The sequence below is a fragment of the Phyllobates terribilis genome, unplaced genomic scaffold (genome assembly GCF_046119375.1).
Source record: "Phyllobates terribilis strain yellow unplaced genomic scaffold, ASM4611937v1 Scaffold_4__5_contigs__length_816908805, whole genome shotgun sequence".
NCBI classification, from domain to species: domain Eukaryota; kingdom Metazoa; phylum Chordata; class Amphibia; order Anura; family Dendrobatidae; genus Phyllobates; species Phyllobates terribilis.
Window position 1 is genome coordinate 600,408,267 of NW_027362764.1, and position 20,184 is coordinate 600,428,450.

The following is a 20,184-nucleotide window of genomic DNA, read 5'->3' on the forward strand; positions in this document are numbered from 1 at the left end:
ATATTATACTGAAATATGTCTTTACATCACAGTTCATGTCCACTGATCTGCGCTACACAAAATATTCCTGAACTTTGTGGACTTCTGATGAACCTAGATAGTAGCACTATCTTCCTGACTGCCTAATTTCGGATTCCGTTTGTTGTATGGATACCCAGCAATAAGATGATCACAGGCGACCTACTGGTAGAGACCTTAGTGGCCAGCAATAATCCCCTACTTAAAGGGGTTTTCCCACAAACAAAAGTTCATTTGAATCAATAGATCTTGGAATAATAATAACTTCCACAATTGGATGTGTTTAAATAAAATGTTCCTGTGCTGAGATAATCTTATAAATGTACCCCTGCTGTGTACTGTGTAATGGCTGTGTCTGACCGTGCAGGAACATGGTCTGATCATACCACATCTCCTGGGCAGGGGAGGAAGGAAAAGAGAGTATACAGACATTACAGCTGGGGATCGCAAATAATTCTTTCTTTGAGGTAAAACATTGCTTAAAAACAGGCAGGGAAATGTTTTACCTCACAAAAAAAATCAGCTGTGATCCCCAGCTGTAATGTCTGTATACTTTTCTGCATCCTCCCCTGCCCAGGAGATGTGGTATGATCGGTCCATGTTCCTGTACGGTCAGACACAGCCATTACACAGTACACAGAAGGGGCACATTTATAAGATTATCTCAGCACAGGAACATTTTATTTAAACACATCCAAATGTGGAACTTATTATTATTCCAAGATCTATTGATTAAAATGTACTTTTGTTCATGGGAGAACCCCTTTAATTAGTTAGATTTTCCTAATAAGTGTATTTGAAAATGTGTTTTCAAAACTTGACAAACCTTTAAAAAAATAAATACAATTCCAAGAAAGTAAAGTCTCACACAAAGAGTGAAAATAACTTTATATATTATACATATTTATATACATAAAACATACATAGTCTATAAATGTCCATAGCTTTACCACACTATGAGCTCTCTATATCTCAAGTGGTTTTGTTCTGGGACTTGCTTTCTATTAAAAAAAACAAAATATGACTTAAAAGAATCTTCATCATAAAAACTATACTTGACCATTTGAGGCTCATCCTTCGGAAGCTGGAATAAAATAGTCTCATAGGCCAATGGCCATTGTTAAGCCAGGCCGCTCATATCTCTTAGGCAACATAAGTGCAAAACATCAGATAGTGGGAATGGGGTGGGAATATGTCTATGGACAAAGGTCAGAGCCCACGTCTAGATCTATCAGACCTTGGAGAGATATTTTTTTTTGCATAAACACTAATACCAGGTACCATAGTTATCTGTATCTTGACTAAATTGACTGGAATAAAAAAAAAAAAAAAAAGAAGTAAAACATTGGTAATAAAGGAGAGAATAATATTCTTTATAATACTTCAGCACAGAATACACCAGATGTTTCTCAGTTACATCTGTATCCGCTGTGGAGTTACTATGCAGAAATCTTATGTTTTATTGATCATGCACTTGACTCCAAACAGGAAACATAGAATCACATAGCACATCATGTACGCGAAAGCTGGGACATGAATGAAATGTGACCTTTAATGTAGCGTATGTAAATCCCATACACGCGGAATAGATCTGCATGTGGATTGCATACAGTTAAGTGCTCCTTCATATTATATTGGGGAAGGGAGACTAAGGTCAATGGTTTTAATGAATTCTAGTCTGGAGAGAACATAACTACATTGCTTTGGCTAGTAAGTAATATATTATATTTTTCAACATGAAGCTTATAAAGTAAAATTCCCTTTAATGTCTGTGAACATTTTGTAGCAGCCGCTCAGTGATGCACAAGGCACACTGTGAGTGTTCTCGTAATGCTTGCATTAGCATACAGTACTAAGTGATACAACTACAACTCGTACCTTTCACTGCATAGTAATTTCTTCTTTTGTAGGACTATATACAGCCACCATTATTCTCTTAGTGCAAAATAACAATTTCAGATTGTACAAATATCAGCTCATATGCCGATGTCTCCCATACATTTGTTCAGTACCCTCCGTCTTACATTTTAGGCCTCCAACCATTAATAAACTGCATTAATTTTTTAACCTGCAGTTTGCTTAACTTAAAGTCCTCGGAAAGTATCTCCTCTGTGAGCTGGACGAGTAAATTGCCATCGATCTTTTCCGAGACGAAAAAGGAGACAACATCTTCTGACAACCCGATGAATCGAAGGGATTTCGATACCTCTTCAATGGACAGTTCTGAGAGGTCAGATGGAGGCTGCCAAGGAGAGCCATCTCCGCATGACCTTGGAGCTAGCTGCATGTGTAGAGGAGAAGAGAATGGGTATGAAATAGAGAAAATGTCCTGCATGCCCTTTTTAGACAAATAATGCTCGTCTGTGATTTCTGGGGAGCAAGTCTGTGGGCCTTCTTCTGCTCCGTCAATTTTCATAGAAAGAGAGAGGGGTTCGAGGACTGGGTTGACCTCACTTGTCTTAGGTGCCCGCGGAGGTAATGCAGGACATGACATACTTTGTCTTGTGCTGTTGTCCGGGACAATTTTCTCAGATGAGGTGTCCAATGAGTAGCTGGCGGACTTCGGACAGCCTGCAGCAATGTCAATGACTTCGCTTGGTGTGCCCCCAATTAAAGGTTCAACCCCACTGAAATCAAATGGAGCAGGGAAATTTCTCTTTGGTGTGGCTGGGGTCTTCTGTCGAGGATAGCTGTAATAACTGCGGCACTGGTCCACAAGCAGGTCGTTTGTGTTCATGCCTTCAGCCCCACCACAGTAACGGTTTGGCCATGATAGTCGAGAGGGAGGGACTTCAGAAGCTGCTAATCCACAAGGCAACTTGCTCTCAAGATCACTTGACTCATTCTTGATCCAGTTACAGGGATAGCATGAAACCTGGGCATTGTCTGACGAGCTTGCAACTTCATTTTCTGCAACTCCACTGAAAAAAAAAAAAAGAAAATAGTCAATTTCTTATTGTATGTATGAGAGATTGCAGCAAATTCTACCAGACCTCTGTGTTATGTACGTTATTGAGTATATCTTTACAACAAAATTATATGATCTAATGGAGGCAAGATGGTGGCTCAGTGTTTAACCTGAGCACTTGATCCCTGGCTCTAGTGATGTGATGTAAACACTGCAGTCAATCGCTGGGCTCAGCATCTCCTGCTGTTCTATATAGTCAGAGACCAGTGATTGACTGCAGTGGATATAAACGCTGTAGACATTACATCACAGCTTGTGACGGGTGTGTCAGAGGTGACAGACAGTCGCCCTGCAGTGGGTTGCAGGAGATCTCCACGTTTGGCATTGCAGACAGCTGCTTTAATAGGAGGCTGTCTTTAAGACCGAGCGACTACCTCTCTCTTGCTAATTAGCTCTCTGGCCTGGGTGTATATATACCTGGTGTGTCTGAGAGGGCGTCGCCGGTTATATTAATTTCTATTTTTGAAGCTTAGCAGGAGCAGTACCTCGTCCTCTCTGGAGCTTGAGGCCGTGTGCACATTTGGAGTTCATCTAAAGCTAAGCCATTTTTCCCCTGTTTTGTCTACCCTTGTTGTCTTTAGAGTTTTAGTGGAGGTTGACTAGTGCTCTTCTCCTTCCATTCCTAGCTGTAGCCTTACGCCAGGGAGAGTAGGGAGAGGCACGCGTGCGGCGATTGCTGAGGAGGCAATATAGGGACGTTAGAGGAGACAGGGTGACGCTAGACCAGACTAGGTCGTCTCCACTTGCCCCTTTCCCTAGTATCTGGGCTCCCTTTCCCCTCTGTGTTGCACTTACACCTGGCGTGACACTGCTGCAGAGGATCAACAAAGATCACAGTAATGGTGGAAAAACTTCACTGGACCTGAAGAGGGCGAGTAAAAGCTCAGTTTATTACTTTACAAGTCTGTGAGCGTATGGACTGCAAAAAATTGAAAACAGGAGAACCCCATTAAAATTTCCTCAAAGAAGTGGGTCACTTTTATTGGTTCATGTTACCAAGTGTGGTATCCCAGTATATTAGTGTGTATGGCGAGTAGAAAGAAGGGATAGGGCCCTGTTCATCATTCACCCTCTGTCCATTACACATTCCTGCTAAGCAAGGATCAGTCACAGCAAGATGATGCTTAGACCTGATTTAGCCTTTACTTTAATCGCTTCACCAATCGGAAACTTGACTAAAACTGGTATGTCTGAGGTCAATGATAGAAAAATATGTAAATGAGTTAATGCTGTATTTTTCTATGTGAAATATAATGTACTAAATTCTAGGTTCTTCCTATGCGTCTTACAAAGGTTATTTTTAAGATAATGGTTTTAGAAGGTGAGGGATACTTAAGGCTGAAGATTATTGTGGTTTCTCGACTACATTTGTCAACATGATGTTTTCATGACTGACATGCATTTTATGTTGACATATGCAAGTAACGAAATATGGAAACTAAGTATAAGTATGAGGATAAAAATAATTGATTAAAAAAAAACCTTGTTTGAGCATAGTACGTTTCCAATACAGGGTACTATACAGCTCCCTATTCATGGTCCTCCATGTGGTATTCCACTGCGACATTAATGTAATAAGGAACCTGGACGGAGTACAGTAAGGTAATAACTCAACAGAAGGGAGTATACTGCTCTTATGCTCAATGTCTGTAACCCCAAATACCTGGAAGATAGATGAACTTCCCACTAACATCTGCTGACCAAACTTATTTGTCTAGATGAGAAAATATTGGCGGCTGGCATAGTTTATTTACTCTAAGATAAAATAATTTATAATTCATTAGGGCTTAAAGCAACATTAGCCATTCTAAATAATATGTCTCTAAGTAACTGTGTCTCCTGATGAATGAAAGACTCTCTGTTATACTTTCTGATCACTTGTATCGCCAAAGGCCGCCAACTAATGCACCGACATTGGCACCCAAAATATCCAAAGGTCAGCAGAACTTCCGAGGCCAAGTCCATGAATGGTGTATATAGCAACAATATGTTCACAAGAACACAAAAGGAACTTTGGCTATATCTTATCTACTGTATATAGCAAATGTGGCTCAGCTACAGATGGCTATAGATGCAAGATCACACAATTACTAAACCCGGCTATAGGTGTAATATATTTGTACAATATACAACTAATATGAATTAAGAGTAAAAGGGTTTGTCCAAGATAACTTGACCATTTATAGTGTCTGCTATTGCACTTCAGCTTTATTGGCGTGTAGGCGGTTGAGCTGAAAAACCCACACACAACCTGCGGACAGGAGGTGCACTGTTTTTACAAAAAAGCAGGCACGGGTCAATGATATTAGGGATCTATCTTAAGAATAGGTCATCAATATTCTAGTAGTGGAAACCTCTTTAAAAGGGGATTATACAGGACTATTTTTTTTTTTACTGTGCGTCTCAGAACTACCTTACAGTTGTGCCCGACGCCGATCTCTGCCGGCACAGAGTGGCCACAGACAGTTTCTGCACGAGATGGTTTTTGCTGATGTTTCTTCTTCTGGACTGTTCTGTGGATGCTAGGTAACTGTCCAAGTCATGCTGATTAACAGCTGGCTCCCTGCTGCCTAAATGCAGGGAGCCAGGTGTCAATCAGCATGATGTCAACAGTCACGCCCCATGGACAGAATAGTCCAGGAGAAGTAGAGATGCTCCATTGACATGGAGCAACTGAATCGCCGGCAGGAACAGTCGGTGACCATTTCGAGCCGGGTAAAACAGGCATGTAGTTTCCTCTATTAGCAACTACTTGCCTGTTACGTTTTTAGTCCCATAGTAAAAAAAAAATACTCCCGAAAAACCCCTTTACGTTACCATGATGAGGTTTAGTGAATGCTATATGCAGTGTATTTACGCTGAAAAAATATAGTCTTACAATTCCTGCAAAGTGTTTTGTTTAATAGAAATCTCATGCCCACTGTGCTTTTTTCACATAATTTAAAAAATAGTCCTGGACAACCCGTTTAACATGCGGATTCTGAATTAATACTCACATGTTTCAAACTAATTTCTAGAGAAATGACTACTAATGGGAAACTGATTACCGTATTTTGGAGGATTCTGGCATAATGAAACAGACTGATAATTTTTCTGGTGAAGATTAGTCACCAGTTACTCCAGCACATGAGCAAATACTGAGGTCTGTGATGGATAAAGTAATAGTCCTTATTTTAGTTAATGGTATCCTGAGTGAAGACGTTTCAGAACAGTACACCAAGTTATGTCAAAGCAAAATGATCACTAGATTTCAAAGTACAAGCAGTATAATTATTAACTAGATCCTTTACAAGTAATGAAACTGGTGTACCTCCTTTGAAACGCCATGTCCTATTAGCTGTATAATCTTGATATTAAGATGAGCCCAGATACAGAGTGAGAGGGCTCATGGATCCTAGTGAGCTCAGTCTACAACCAGCCTGCCTGACAGCTGCAGCTTGTACTGAGCAGCATGAGATCTCAGCAGCAGGACAGACAGTGAATAGATGCCTATCAAGCTAGGTGGGAGAGACTGAGTTACACACAGACAGGACTCTACGGCCACTCTGGCATGGATTTTCAGAGTAAGTACAGCATGCTCATCAGGTATAAGCTCTATTTAATAATGTATGCAGCCTGCAAAAATGGTGACCAACCCACTTTAAATGGTCAACATTAAAAGTTATCACATGATTGGTGATAACTATGTGATTGGTGGGCAGGTGCTGGCAATCGAAATCACGGCTTATCCCAAAAATGGGGATCTCAATTGTCCAGTCAGAATGAAGTGGTGGCTGCACGTATATTACTGGTTTATATATTGTCTATGGGACTGCAGGTGATGGTAGAGCACAGCATGCGGCTTTTTCTAGCAATCTCATATACCGTGAATGCTAGTCCACTGCTGCATTCAAACAGGGCATTTCAGTGGGAGTCACAATGGTCAGACGCCTAGCGATCACATAGTGATTACCCATCCCAGAATATAAATAAGCCTTTACTTAATTTTAGGATGTTAACAGAATTGGATATTTATGTACATTATTATCTATAGTCTGTCACATGAGAATTATGAAGTGCAAGAATGTTTCTGATGTTTTTACACTTTCATTCTGCATTATTTTTTTTCCACATGCAGGAAGCGCTTTTTCCCTAAAATAAGACAAAAAATTACATAAAAAAAAAAAAACATCACAGTAAGTAAAGGGTGTCTGTTTCAAGTTGTAGTATTTCCTGTTAATAAATAGAAGACTATTAATGAGACCATAATTGTTTCCAAAGCGGTTGTCATTTAGCCGTCTCAGACCTATTAAGAGGTGTTGTCTGTCGCCTCTCACTTCCACTTTTCAGAGGTGATAGGTGCTGCAAAAGTTGAAGTAACAGCAGCTTACAGAGTATCAGCAGGTATCGCGCACCTGTCCTATTAGACCAATACCAGACCTGTCAAGTGACTGTTGATTCAATGTCAGCAGCAAAACTCACCTCCTGATGAGGAAGTGAGAAGAACTAGATAACCCCTGTAAGTGACATTTCCAAGACCCTTTAAATTGTCCACTCTGAACAACAACAAAAAAAAACAAAAATAAAAAAACAACTCTTAAAATTCTTGAATTGAGGCCGACACTGTCATTTCTCCTGTGGGTCCAGTAGTAAAGGCAAGCGGGATTTTCAGTATACTTACAGCGGAGGAGCTTATTCTAAAAGCATTTGGCAAATAATTCTGTATTTTTCTAATATTTTTTAATTCATCCATATTTTATAGATGTCTGCGTTTAATAGGAACCTTTAATGTAAAAATCTGCTCTGGTTCCTCAAATAACTTCTATGTATTATTTTCTTTTTACTACGGGAATTTCTTTTTCTATTCTGGTGACCTAATAAAGGGAATTAAATATTTGCCTGCAGCCAAGTAATGCTCTTAGTCCTTATCAAGTTGCTGGACTAATGTTACATTTAATGCAAGCCCAGATACTTGAGAGAGCAGCTAGAAGTCACCTCCAGTGTTTGGGATTTGCTGAGTTTTGCAGTATAATGCGGCTCTCAGCATTACAGAGACAGGCAGTACTTACATGCTGTGCAGCCCTGAGGAATAGTAGGAAAGCGTAGGACTGGGAGAGCGTGTTTGCTGCCGTGCTATTTTTCCTGTTGGCGGAGGAACAGACGAGGTGGGGGACGATGGTTTGGAACTGCGAGGAGGCACAGGTGGAGCATTCAAGAGTCTGCATTCTTCCTTTACCTAAAATGGAGGAGAGGATTTATTACTCATTTAAGCTGGACATGAATGACCGTATACACAGATCAGACTATGTTATTAGGAGGCCTGGTCTGATGAAACAGGTTATCTTCTACCTTAGGTGGAGAGCTAGGCGAGTGTGCGTCACTTACCTGGGGAAGGATGCTCTATAGGAAAAAGGTCTAATGAAAAGTCTGGGTCCAGGCATTTCTGTGGATGTTAATCGGACATGTACCAACTATGACATTGTTATACACCAAGTACCCGCTCTAAGGTCATGCTATTCCAACGGTAGTGTACACTTTCACCCAGATAATGCACCCGACATGCTGCAAAAATTGTGCTAGAACGGTTTAAAGAACATGGCAAAGTTTCAGATGATGACTTGACCTCCAAATCTCCAGATCTCAGTCTGATTGAGCATTTATAGAAGTCCTATCCATGGAGGACCACGTTAAAGCTCCCATACACTTTATAATAAAGTCATCAGAACCCGTCAATATCGGCTGAACATCTGATGTATATGGGGACCATAAGCAGACTGTGATAAGAGACGGATTGGGTAGTATATATTCAAAACTCACAAATCTTTTCTAGCGGAAGCAGCTATTCTGCTTTCCCTTTATTGAACAAGGGGAAATGGGGAGTGACCGCGGTCAGCTGCTTGGTCGACAGCTATCCGAAATGTATCAAGACATTAAGGATCTGCTGTTGACGTCCTGGTGCCTGATATAGTACGCCTTGCTGGTTCGCGTGCCTCAAACTATTGGACCCATTTTGGCAGTACTAGAGGGACCTTCACAATATTAGGCAGGTGGCTTTAGTGTTATAACTGATTAGTGTGCATCATTCAGACCAGATGGACCATGTCCTCACTAGAGTGGGTCCTGAGTACAGTACAAGTCCCGTACACATACAACACAAAAAGATGCAACAGATTATAGGACATGCTGAGGATTTTCAATTCGGCAATGTAGTGTGTATTTTTCCTGCTGATTTCATCTACTACAGTAGACAAGTTACACCTACATTGTCCCACACTTTGCCTCTCCCAATCTTACTTTCATGGTGGGTAGCACATGGCGTTGCCATTAACTTTTTTTATGTGAGAATTTTGACAACTGATCTTAGTAATCTGATTCACTGTACTTCTCAGCACATATAAAGTTGTCAATGACTTGCTGCTTTGATGTTGTTCTCCAGCACTTGCTTCCTAATTACAGGGTGTGACCCCAATTAGAGCAGAGTCTATTGCAGGTCACTTCACTGAAGTCTCAGCTAAGCTCTAGAGAAATTAAGTTTCTGGATCAGCTCCAAACTGTCCTTTAACTAGTAATGTGGTACAGACAGGTTTCTCTGCATTACAAGCCGCCTAATGGTGAAACTGTCAGGCTGATTTACAACATTACTTGCCCTACTTCTGCCAGAATGTAAGTAAGTATCAGAAGTATGTAGAGCTCCTGGACATGGCGGCTATTAATAAAAAGAGAATTCAACATTTCCTATGATTTCATTATTCTCTGATTTTACCCATCTCTGAAGATCCATATATGAAATGTTATTCTATACAATCATTTTCTCCTGTTCACTGAATATTGCACCAACACGTTCAGCAGCTGTGTGCACTAAATATACCTGCTAACAATAAGGTAGGAACATCAGACTGGTATTTTATCACCAGCATGTCCCCAATTTACACGGGACAATGTGTTGCTGATAACGATGATTTCTATGCTGGAATAAAAGACTTAACCTGACAAATAAGCGTTTTGCTTGTTGATCAAGCGATCCTCAATTGATGGCTCCTCTAAATGCACCTACAGACACCACTGTTCTTGCACAATATTAGTCAAAAATTATCAGATGCTTACATGTAAATTATTTTCTGTAGCACAGCGCCACGCCACGCAGGAAAGTGCCAGAGATATTACTAGTGCTGTACTATAGCTGACTTCTATGGGAAGACTATGGGCTCAGAGGGCCACTAGGTTCGCTTTCACAGGCTGGCTTTTAGTGCTCTACTGCCACGGCACATTCAGCACAAGACACAATAGGACAGAATACATCCACATACAGGGTTTCTTTATTAGACCATACTGTCCTTGTTCCATGTGTACTGTATATATTTTACCAGAAGCTTAAAATACAATTCACGCGCTCAGTGTGAAAATTGGGAATGGGACGACCAGAGAAAAAGTATAACAGAAACACGTCACCACTTCTGTATTTATCACCCACTCCTGGTTTTGGCTTACAAATACTGATGTAAAATACTGACCAAATACTGAATGTGTGAACGTGGCCTAAGGGTATAGTGCAGTAAGTATTTTGTGCAGACATTTCTGCATCTCTTGGCAGGAAAATGCAGAGCAAAATAAGTGTGTTTTGTGTGCATATTTTTCCCCTCATTAGTATGGGTGAAATCTCCAGCAGAAACACTGAAAGAATTGACATGACGCAGATTTAAATCTGCAAGTCACAAATAACCAACGTGTGCATGAGACTTCAGGATTCTCATTGACATCAGGAAACCCTTCAGGGTTTGTGACAAATCTGCGCTGAAAAACCCCCCCAAAACCTGTGACAAATCTGCAACGTGTGCAAAGGCCCTAAAAGGGATTCTAGGTCTTCTCTCTGCTGAGTTCCAATCACGTTTTGGTGAAACTATACAGAATCACAAATCACAGTGGAAGGGATTTTGCTATTGTGTAGGAAGCAGAATCCATCCCATAATGTTGGGCAGAATTTTCCAGATGAAAAATCTGCTGCATATTACAGTGTCAGCATTGTGGATGAGATGTCATGAAATCTTATCTACCTTCTTAGGAACATATCCACAGCATAAATCAATCTGCGACAAGAGATTACCAGAGGCGCTCCGGTGGATAATGATAGAGACGCCACTGTAAGTTTAGTGGAAACGTTCCAATAGGCTCGCAGGTGACTGCTCAAAAGCGCATAGGTTCAAGATATAAAAATGTATTTGGAATTAAAAACCACTCAAGGGATGAGTGGTTGACATATAATAGCACAACGCGTTTCTGCTCTCAAGGAGCCTTTATCAGGAGCATCTGATGAAGGCTCCTTGAGAGCAGAAACGTGTTGTGCCATTATATGCTATTATATGTCAACCACTCATCCCTTGAGTGTTTTTTAATTCCAAATACATTTTTATATCTTGAACCTATGCGCTTTTGAGCAGTCACCTGCGAGCCTATTGGAACGTTTCCACTAAACTTACAGTGGAGTCTCTATCATTATCCACAGGAGCACCTCCGGTAATCTCTTGTCACAAACCTACGTGGAGGCAACCTGTTGGGCCAGGACAAGGTGTGCAACCACTGAATATGAATAGCGGTACCAGAGCGCCAATAACAGGGCAAAAATATTAAAAGGACTGATTTATTAATATACACAACGCGTTTCGGTGGACACAGCCACCTTCATCAGGTGTTACCCTGGTTTTCCAAGCTGCGCTGCCCAGGGTGTTGGTGAAGCTGGGCGTCCATCTCGGCGTTACATGCAACTAACCTGACCACGTGATCCACCACCGAGAGATCAGGATCTGTGAGCGCCGCTGGAAATAGATGACAGCCACCAACAGAGCGGAGCTTGTGGAGCTTTACACTGGGGTTGTGCAGAGGTGCACAACTTCATAAGGTTAGTAGCCATCCCCACACCCTTCTAACAATTGCAATACTGAGTCACCCATTGCGCCTTGTTCTCTCCTCTCTTTACAAGGTGTGCAACCACGGCTTTCGGATGAGCTGCAGACCGTTGGTGGAGACCCTGTAAAACATTTCATTAAATCTCTACTACAGTTGTGCCTGGATCTGCACAACCCACAAAGGTGAGCCTCTCCACTTACCTTTTCAAAATTCTATATGTGATGTTATTTACTGTGCTCAGATAGCGCTCCTTTCTTCTCCCAGTTTTTATCTTTCTCACTGCCCAGATTTTCCATAAATTGATCTGCGCTACGGTTTTCACATCTGCACCATGTCCATTTATTAGATAATTTTTCTCAAAATAATTCTGCAGTGCAAAGAGCAAAATGTGCTTCTAATCTGCAGCATTTCAGCAACTAAGTCCCTTGGATACTTCAAAATGATGTTTCCACATTTTTTGCGAAGATGTAGGGATCTTAGACCTACATGTCGGGGACTATACTATCATAATCTACCACATTACAGTAGACAGATTACACATTCTGTGCTTTTGTATGGAAATCACTGCTATATGAATTACCCGATGAGAAATTGCATCACTTCCCCTATATGCCCAGACGGATACGTATGTGCATACCGGCGTGGGTGTGCGTGTTTTGGTTATAGCTGTTACCAATTATTCCTCTTGGATTCTTGACGTGTGTGGGAAGTTACTTGAGAACGCGATATTAGAAATCCCTGTGTGCTACCTGTAATTTGAAGCTTATGTTTCCACCCAAACTCATCTCTGCATACATGAGAACAGCCGCGTCTTCTGAAAACACTCATCCGGCACAATATAAACTCTGAAAATGACACCTGTCGTGTACAGCCTGCATTATTATGTATCAATCTGCAATCCTCTTCTCTATATACAATTCTTCTCTATATCTCTTCTATCAATCTGCAGCTCCTCTTCTCTATATACAATTCTTCTCTATATCCCTTGTATCAATCTGCAGCTCCTCTTCTCTATATACAATTCTTCTCTATATCCCTTGTATCAATCTGCAGCTCCTCTTCTCTATATACAATTCTTCTCTATATCCCTTGTATCAATCTGCAGCTCCTCTTCTCTATATCTCTTGTATCAATCTGCAGCTCCTCTTCTCTATATACAATTCTTCTCTATATCTCTTCTATCAATCTGCAGCTCCTCTTCTCTATATACAATTCTTCTCTATATCCCTTGTATCAATCTGCAGCTCCTCTTCTCTATATACAATTCTTCTCTATATCTCTTCTATCAATCTGCAGCTCCTCTTCTCTATATACAATTCTTCTCTATATCCCTTGCATCAATCTGCAGCTCCTCTTCTCTATATACAATTCTTCTCTATATCCCTTGTATCAATCTGCAGCTCCTCTTCTCTATATACAATTCTTCTCTATATCCCTTGTATCAATCTGCAGCTCCTCTTCTCTATATACAATTCTTCTCTATATCCCTTGTATCAATCTGCAGCTCCTCTTCTCTGTATACAATTCTGCTCTACAGCTCTGGCAAAAATTAAGAGACCACTGCACAGCTTTCTAAAAATCCCCATCTCTACATGTCTGACAGCCATTCCATTCCAGTGTCCGTTGAATTCCAACCAAAGTCCACCTCATTCTATTTAATGTGCTTCTGATTAGGTGATCACCTGAACCAAATCTTATGTAACGAGGGAAAGTATAAAAAACACTGCTGTGGTCTTCACAAGCCTCTTAAAATAAGACAAGCTGGATGGGAAAACAAGTGCTAGGAATAGCCCAAAAGTAATTTGAATGAAAAAATAACTTTTAACCATGCCAAAGGAGTTGAGAAGAAAAGCCTTGAGTGAGGAAAAGAAGGGCTCAATTCTGTCTTTACCAGCAGAGGGATACAGTGGGCGTCATGTTGCCTCCATCCTTAAAATTTCGAAGACGGCAGTCCATTACAACAAGGTCAAGCAGCAGACATTGGGGACAACAAAACTACAGACCGGCAGAGGGCGAAAGCGACTCTCCACTGACTGGGATGACCGTCATCTTATTCGAATGTCACTTAGCAACCGCAGGATGACATCAAGTGACCTACAAAAGGAATGGCAAATGGCTGGGGTGAAGTGCACAGCAAGAACAGTTCGTAACAGGCTCCTAGAGGCAGGCCTCAAGTCATGTAAAGCTAGAAAAAAGCCTTTCATCAATGAGAAGCAAAGGAGAGCCAGGCTGAAGTTTGCCAAAGACCATAAGGATTGGACTATAGAGGACTGGAGTAAGGTAATCTTCTCTGATGAGTCTAATTTTCAACTTTGCCCAACACCTGGTCGTCTAATGGTTAGACGGAGATCTGGAAAGGCATACAAGTCAGTGTCTTGCACCCACTGTGAAATTTGGTGGAGGATCGGTGATGATCTGGGGATGCTTCAGCAAGGCTGGAATTGGGCAGGTTAATCTTTGCGAAGGACATATGAATCAAGCCGCATACAAGGTTATGCTTGAAAACCACTTGCTTCCATCTGCTCAGGCAATGTTCCCCAACTCTGAGGACTGGTTTTTCCAGCAGGACAATGCCCCATGCCTCACAGCTAGGTCAATCAATGTGTGGATGAAGGAGCACCACATCAAGACCCGGTCATGGCCAGCCCAATCTCCAGACCTGAACCCCATTGAAAACCTCTGGAATGTAATCAAGAGGAAGATGGAGAAGCCATCAAACAAAGAACTGTTTAAATTTTTGTGCCAGGAGTGGCATATGGTCACCCAAAAGCAGTGTGAAAGAATGGTGGAAAGCATGCCAAGACGCATGAAAGCTGTGATTAAAATCATGGTTATTCCACCAAATATTGATTTCTGAACTCTTCCTGCGTTAAAACATGAGCACTGTTGTTTCTAAATGAATAAGAACTTGTTTTCTTTACATTATTTGAGGTCTGAAAGCACTGTTCCTTTTTTATTATTTTGACGATTTCTCATTTGCTGCAAATAAATACATTTTTAGCTTTGAATTTCAGAGACATGTCAGTAGTTTATAGAATAAAACAACAATGTACATTTTACTCAAAAAAAACTATAAAAGAGAAAAATCTGAGAAAATGAAAATTTTGCAGTGGTCTCTTAATTTTTGCCAGAGCTGTATATCTCTTGTATCAATCTGCAGCTCCTCTTCTCTATATCTCTTGTACAATCTGCAGCTCCTCTTCTCTATATACAATTCTTCTCTATATCTCTTGCATCAATCTGCAGCTCCTCTTCTCTACATCTTGTATCAATCTGCAGCTCCTCTTCTCTACATCTTGTATCAATCTGCAGCTCCTCTTCTCTATATCTTGTACCAATCTGCAGCTCCTCTTCTCTATATCTTGTATCAATCTGCAGCTCCTCTTCTCTACATCTTGTACCAATCTGCAGCTCATCTTCTCTATATACAATTCTGCTCTATATCTCTTGTATCAATCTGCAGCTCCTCTTCTCTATATCTCTTGTATCAATCTGCAGCTCATCTTCTCTATATACAATTCTTCTCTATATCTCTTGCATCAATCTGCAGCTCCTCTTCTCTATATCTTGTATTAATCTGCAACTCCTATTCTCTATATACAATTCTTCTACTTGCACTGATCGGCAGATGGAATAGGGTAGCGGAAGTGACACTGCGCAGCTTCTCATGGGCTGCCGCGTAACCGAGTGGGTGAGGATTTGGTTCATCTACACTGACCATTTTCTGCATAAGAACAGTATGTGATATAATTGGCACACTTGATTACGGTATATAGAGCTTATATATTCTGCACTGGTGCAGAGACTTGCACCATTCACATCATGTTGTGAGCCCCATTGAGGACAAGGACTCTTCTCATTTTCCTCTCCAGAATGATACCATTATGTGGCACAATGTCTAGAATACATAGAAAACTAGATTCAATAACAATCTCACAGATGCCTCCTGTAACGCTGGCACGTTTTACTAATGGAGCCTGGCACTTACGGCAGTGAACACATGGAGTGGGAGGACAATGGGAAAGGCTTCTTGCATATATAATTATCCAGATCACTATGTAACTCATCCATATTCACAAACACACCCTGTACCACAGCTACAGATGTCTGTATCAGGCAACTTGGCAGCCCCACCCAAAGATTTAATTGCCATAAACATCCAGTAATCACTTTATTCTCATTAACTTTTATGGGTCAATTAAGGGAAAGCATTTCCACGTATGGCACAACCAAACTGCATCTGGAAATTTAGATTTTTTTTCATCTATTGTAACCATGTAAATGCATTACAATTATGGTTCAGTAAAGCAATAGTGAAGGGGTTGTACAAGATTTAAAAAACAAAGCCAGACTGTGTGTGTTCAGCACCCATTGTCTTCAATGCAAAACCTATGGACCAGAGTGATTTTTATATATATATATAGAAGTTAAAAAATAAAACTTTTGTGACCATGAAAGCTTCATGTAGAGGTGGGGGGAGTCTTCTGTATATGGAATTGTAGGTAAGACAATGACATACACAATGGTAAACTTATAAATAAATGAAACCATTTCTTCCTCGGTAATGACTTTTACCCCAACAGTTCCTTTGGAATATATGCTAAATCTATACCAGCGTCCATCCCCCCACCACACTACTGTGCTCCTGTGCCAGAGGCTTCTCTATGACCCCTAGGGCGCCATGGCCTTCAGCTGTACAAGTGGAAGTATTCTGCTCTGCCAGGCTTCCATTTTTTGCTATGGATGGACCGGTATGGCACGTCTGGAAGGTTTCCTTTGGTTGTGGAGGCCGAAGTAGCCGGAGAATTACACTGTACTTTTCTCTCATTATTAATCCCACTAATATCTGGATTGTGAGATGATTTTCACATTTTAAGGTCACTATTTTCTCTCCAACTCTAAAATGGAGAAACGTCTGGAAAAAAAAATGTGATAAGTCAATGCTTTACCCACATGTGTCATCTAGTGATACAAAACCGGTCTATGTTTCATGGTTCTCATGAAGGTGTTCTGTGCTGATTAGGTCCCATTGTCTGCAGACATAATGCTCTCAGACAAGCAGATGTGGGACGCTACCAGGAGCTATGTGAGGAATGCCAGCTAGGATGCACACAGACCACTGTTGGGATTTGCGTAGCACGGATAAGAAATAATTAGAAAATTAGTTTTCCACACTTCTTTCCTGAATGCTTCACTACAGTTATACTATCCTCTAATAACCATGTTAGGAGATGTTACACATTGGTTATGGTTTATGGGAACTGTATGTACAGTCTTGGGTCTCATGCACCTGGCACGCCTCGGTTTGTATAGTGCCCTTGTAGGGCGTCATGAGGCTTGTGCTACCTACCTACCAGGGCTGTGGAGTCGGTAAGCCAAAATTCCGATTCCTCAATTTCCATGACTCAGTTTTACGACTCCGACTCCCTCATATATGGCTCATGTTTAAGTGATAAATTTACTGTAGCACAGATTCATCTCAGCTGAAAGTCTAGACCCTTAGATCGGGAATAGGACAGACATTTATAGGACATTTCATAACTTTCCCAAATTATGAAAAAAATATTCTCCACAAACTGCATTGAGCTACTGTACCCATTTTATTATAGATTTTAGGAGTTGGAGTCGGTGCATTTTATACCGACTCCACAGCCCTGCTACCTACCCTACCTCTACACTTCCTACGTCATTCATTGTGTACCATGTTCCATACAATGCATAGAAGTAACCCTAGAAGCTTCTAAGGAAGGACATCTAAGGTTTCCAAAGAGCCTCTAATTAGAAACCATAAAGGTGTCTCCGCATTTCTAAATGGCTCCACTGTGAATATTGACATAGGGTAGAAGACACAAGATTGGTGATAACTAGTGTTGAGCGAGTATGTTCTGTCCGAGTATGGTCGGGCCGAGCACCGAGTATTTACAGCTGCTCGGTGATGTGTTTGAATCACTCCCGTGTGCATGATTTGCAACTGTTTGACAGCTTTATTACATGTGAGGAATGTGTAAGAAGCAGACATACCTCCCATGTAATAAAACTGTCAAACAGTTGCAAATCATGCACACGGGAGCGATTTAACCTCATCACCGAGCAGCTATAAATACTTGGAGCTCCGCCCGAGCGTACTCGGCGAAAGGGTTAACAGAACATACTCGCTCAACACTAGTGATAACCAATAGTTGCCTGCTGCCACCAGGCATTTACATGGTAATCTGGCCAATTCTAGGCATCTGAAACGCACATGTTGATAACTGAAAATAGGGTGACACTAAGAAAGAATGAAAAAAGATTAATAAACTGCAAGATATGAACATATATACAAATGTGATGTCAAAGGGTTTTTAAAGACTATATAACTTACTTTCCTATCAGATATGTTCACAAGTTGAATTTGAGTGAATTATGCACAATTATTAGAAACTTTCTGCCTGGATTTTAAGATACACAGAGGAAAACCGTGTGAAACGCTGTAGATTACCTCGCTGAATGGCAATCGGGCTACATCACATGTGAATCCGCTGCTGATCTGATGCACCCACATAGTGAAGTTATGGAAGAAATTTGAGTGTACAGCATCCGATTTCAGTCATGGAAATATGTGTCAGATTTTAATCTATCAAGTGAACTTTTTGAGTGTGGTCCTTTCCCTGCCGACTCGATAATGTACACTTTTTAGGAGTGTCCCTCATACCTGGGACTTCTCAAGAAATGAAAGGCCAAGAATTCAGTGGTTGCACCTGATACCAGGACTGCATTAGACAGAAGGATGTGTTCACCCGAAGTACAATCCACCAGTAACCCTTGGATTTCTGTTACGGATTGGCACAAGGAATAACACCATTCTCATTCAATGGTGCAAATCCTTGGTCTTTCTGCAAGTCCACAGTTTTCTAATACTTGTGAGTGGGATTGCAGAAAGTCCAATTACATGCTTGGAATGGGATTTCACTTGGTTTTAGGAGTAGATCAGACACGTGTGAACATACCGGAATATACAGGTTCTAGGTATGTATCATTGCCATGGCATGGTAGGTCAATGGGTTAATTATACACCATGTTGTTACATTTTGACATAATGATGGGATCTGAAATGTAGATATCTACTCACAGCTTCTGATTTGGGAGGCACTGGAGGTGGAGGTAAAGATAAATCCGAACATTTGCTTGTCAGTAGACATCCAGGAGATGAGAGAGAGGATGTGCCACACTTGGAATGCAACGAACCCCGGAAAGGATCACATTTGTTCTTCTCGCTTTGTGAACGGGTTAAGGGTTGTCCCACACGTTTCCCATTACCCAGTTCTAACCAGAGCTCCTCATAGGGAAGGTCTGGCTTGGCCGGTAAACTCACCGATTCCTCGCCACCTTCTGGGAAAAGGTAGTCACTACCACTGTCACCAGAGTCCTGGTACTGAGAAGCGTCTTGAGGGAACACAGCCCAATCCCCACAAAGGTCTCGACAACCATGGAGGTTCACCTCGCTGTTTCCATGAAGGTTATTTCCATACACACAGACTGAAAGCCTATGAAAGGACTGGGTCAGCTCATCACGGGCGTAACTGAGGGAGTTTGGTATGTGACTGTGTCCGGAGCAATAACTCTTTTTCGGGCTCTTGCATTCTTCATTCCAGTCGGTTTTCACATCCCTCACTGCACGAGAGTACTCCTCTATATCAAACTGCTCTTGGCATACATTGTACCAATGTTGTACTACGGACTCCTGCCACATTTCTCCTTTCGCTATGTTTTCAGGTAGACTAAATGTTGGGACAGATAAATGTAATGGAAAATGCATGGGAATGATTTTACCAGCGCGCAGCACACAACAAACCACAACAGTCTTAGTCTGTATATTGACAAACTTGTAGCGATGTCCCTCGCGTATAAAGTGGAGGTCGTATGGGTTCCGGGGAGGAGGGTTCGGCACAGTCACATTCACAGGCAGTCGCGTCTTCTCCACAATGTTACGGATCGTGTGCTCTCCGTCTTGCATCTGAATCTCTAAAGGACTGCGTGTGCTAAACCTTCCTTTACACTGAAACGGAAGGCTGATGCTTTCATTAGTTCTGTGATTCATGCATATTAAACAAGGCATTTTGCCTTTCCCCAATTTGCTGATCGAGTTCAATTTTCCAATTTTCTTAAATATGGTATTAAGACGTGACTTCTCCTTGGATGTTTTCGCATAAAGAATCTCAGCCTGGCCCATTAGCGTGAGTTCATCTCCAGTACACAGTGTGATGTTATACACTTCTGTATCTTCATTGCACTCTCCTGAAGCAACCTATAAGTACAGCAAATTATATTGTTATATAATC

At 41.2% G+C, this 20,184-nt stretch overlaps 1 protein-coding gene across 2 annotated transcripts in view; it reads right to left on the reverse strand.

Annotated features, from left to right (window-relative positions):
- Positions 1-958: 958 nt before the first annotated feature.
- Positions 959-20,184, reverse strand: part of GAREM1 (GRB2 associated regulator of MAPK1 subtype 1) — a 111,677-nt gene continuing 92,451 nt past the window's right edge. The window contains exons 4-6 of one of the 2 annotated variants that reach the window (XM_073679213.1): positions 19,218-20,150; positions 8,035-8,201; positions 959-2,939 (exon numbers count right to left, since the gene is read on the reverse strand). In XM_073679213.1, the coding sequence (XP_073535314.1) occupies positions 2,039-2,939; positions 8,035-8,201; positions 19,218-20,150 (2,001 nt within the window). In that variant the 3' untranslated portion in view covers positions 959-2,038. Of the gene's footprint in view, positions 2,940-8,034; positions 8,202-18,974; positions 20,151-20,184 lie in introns of both variants that reach the window. The other variant, XM_073679212.1, reaches the window with a different exon arrangement.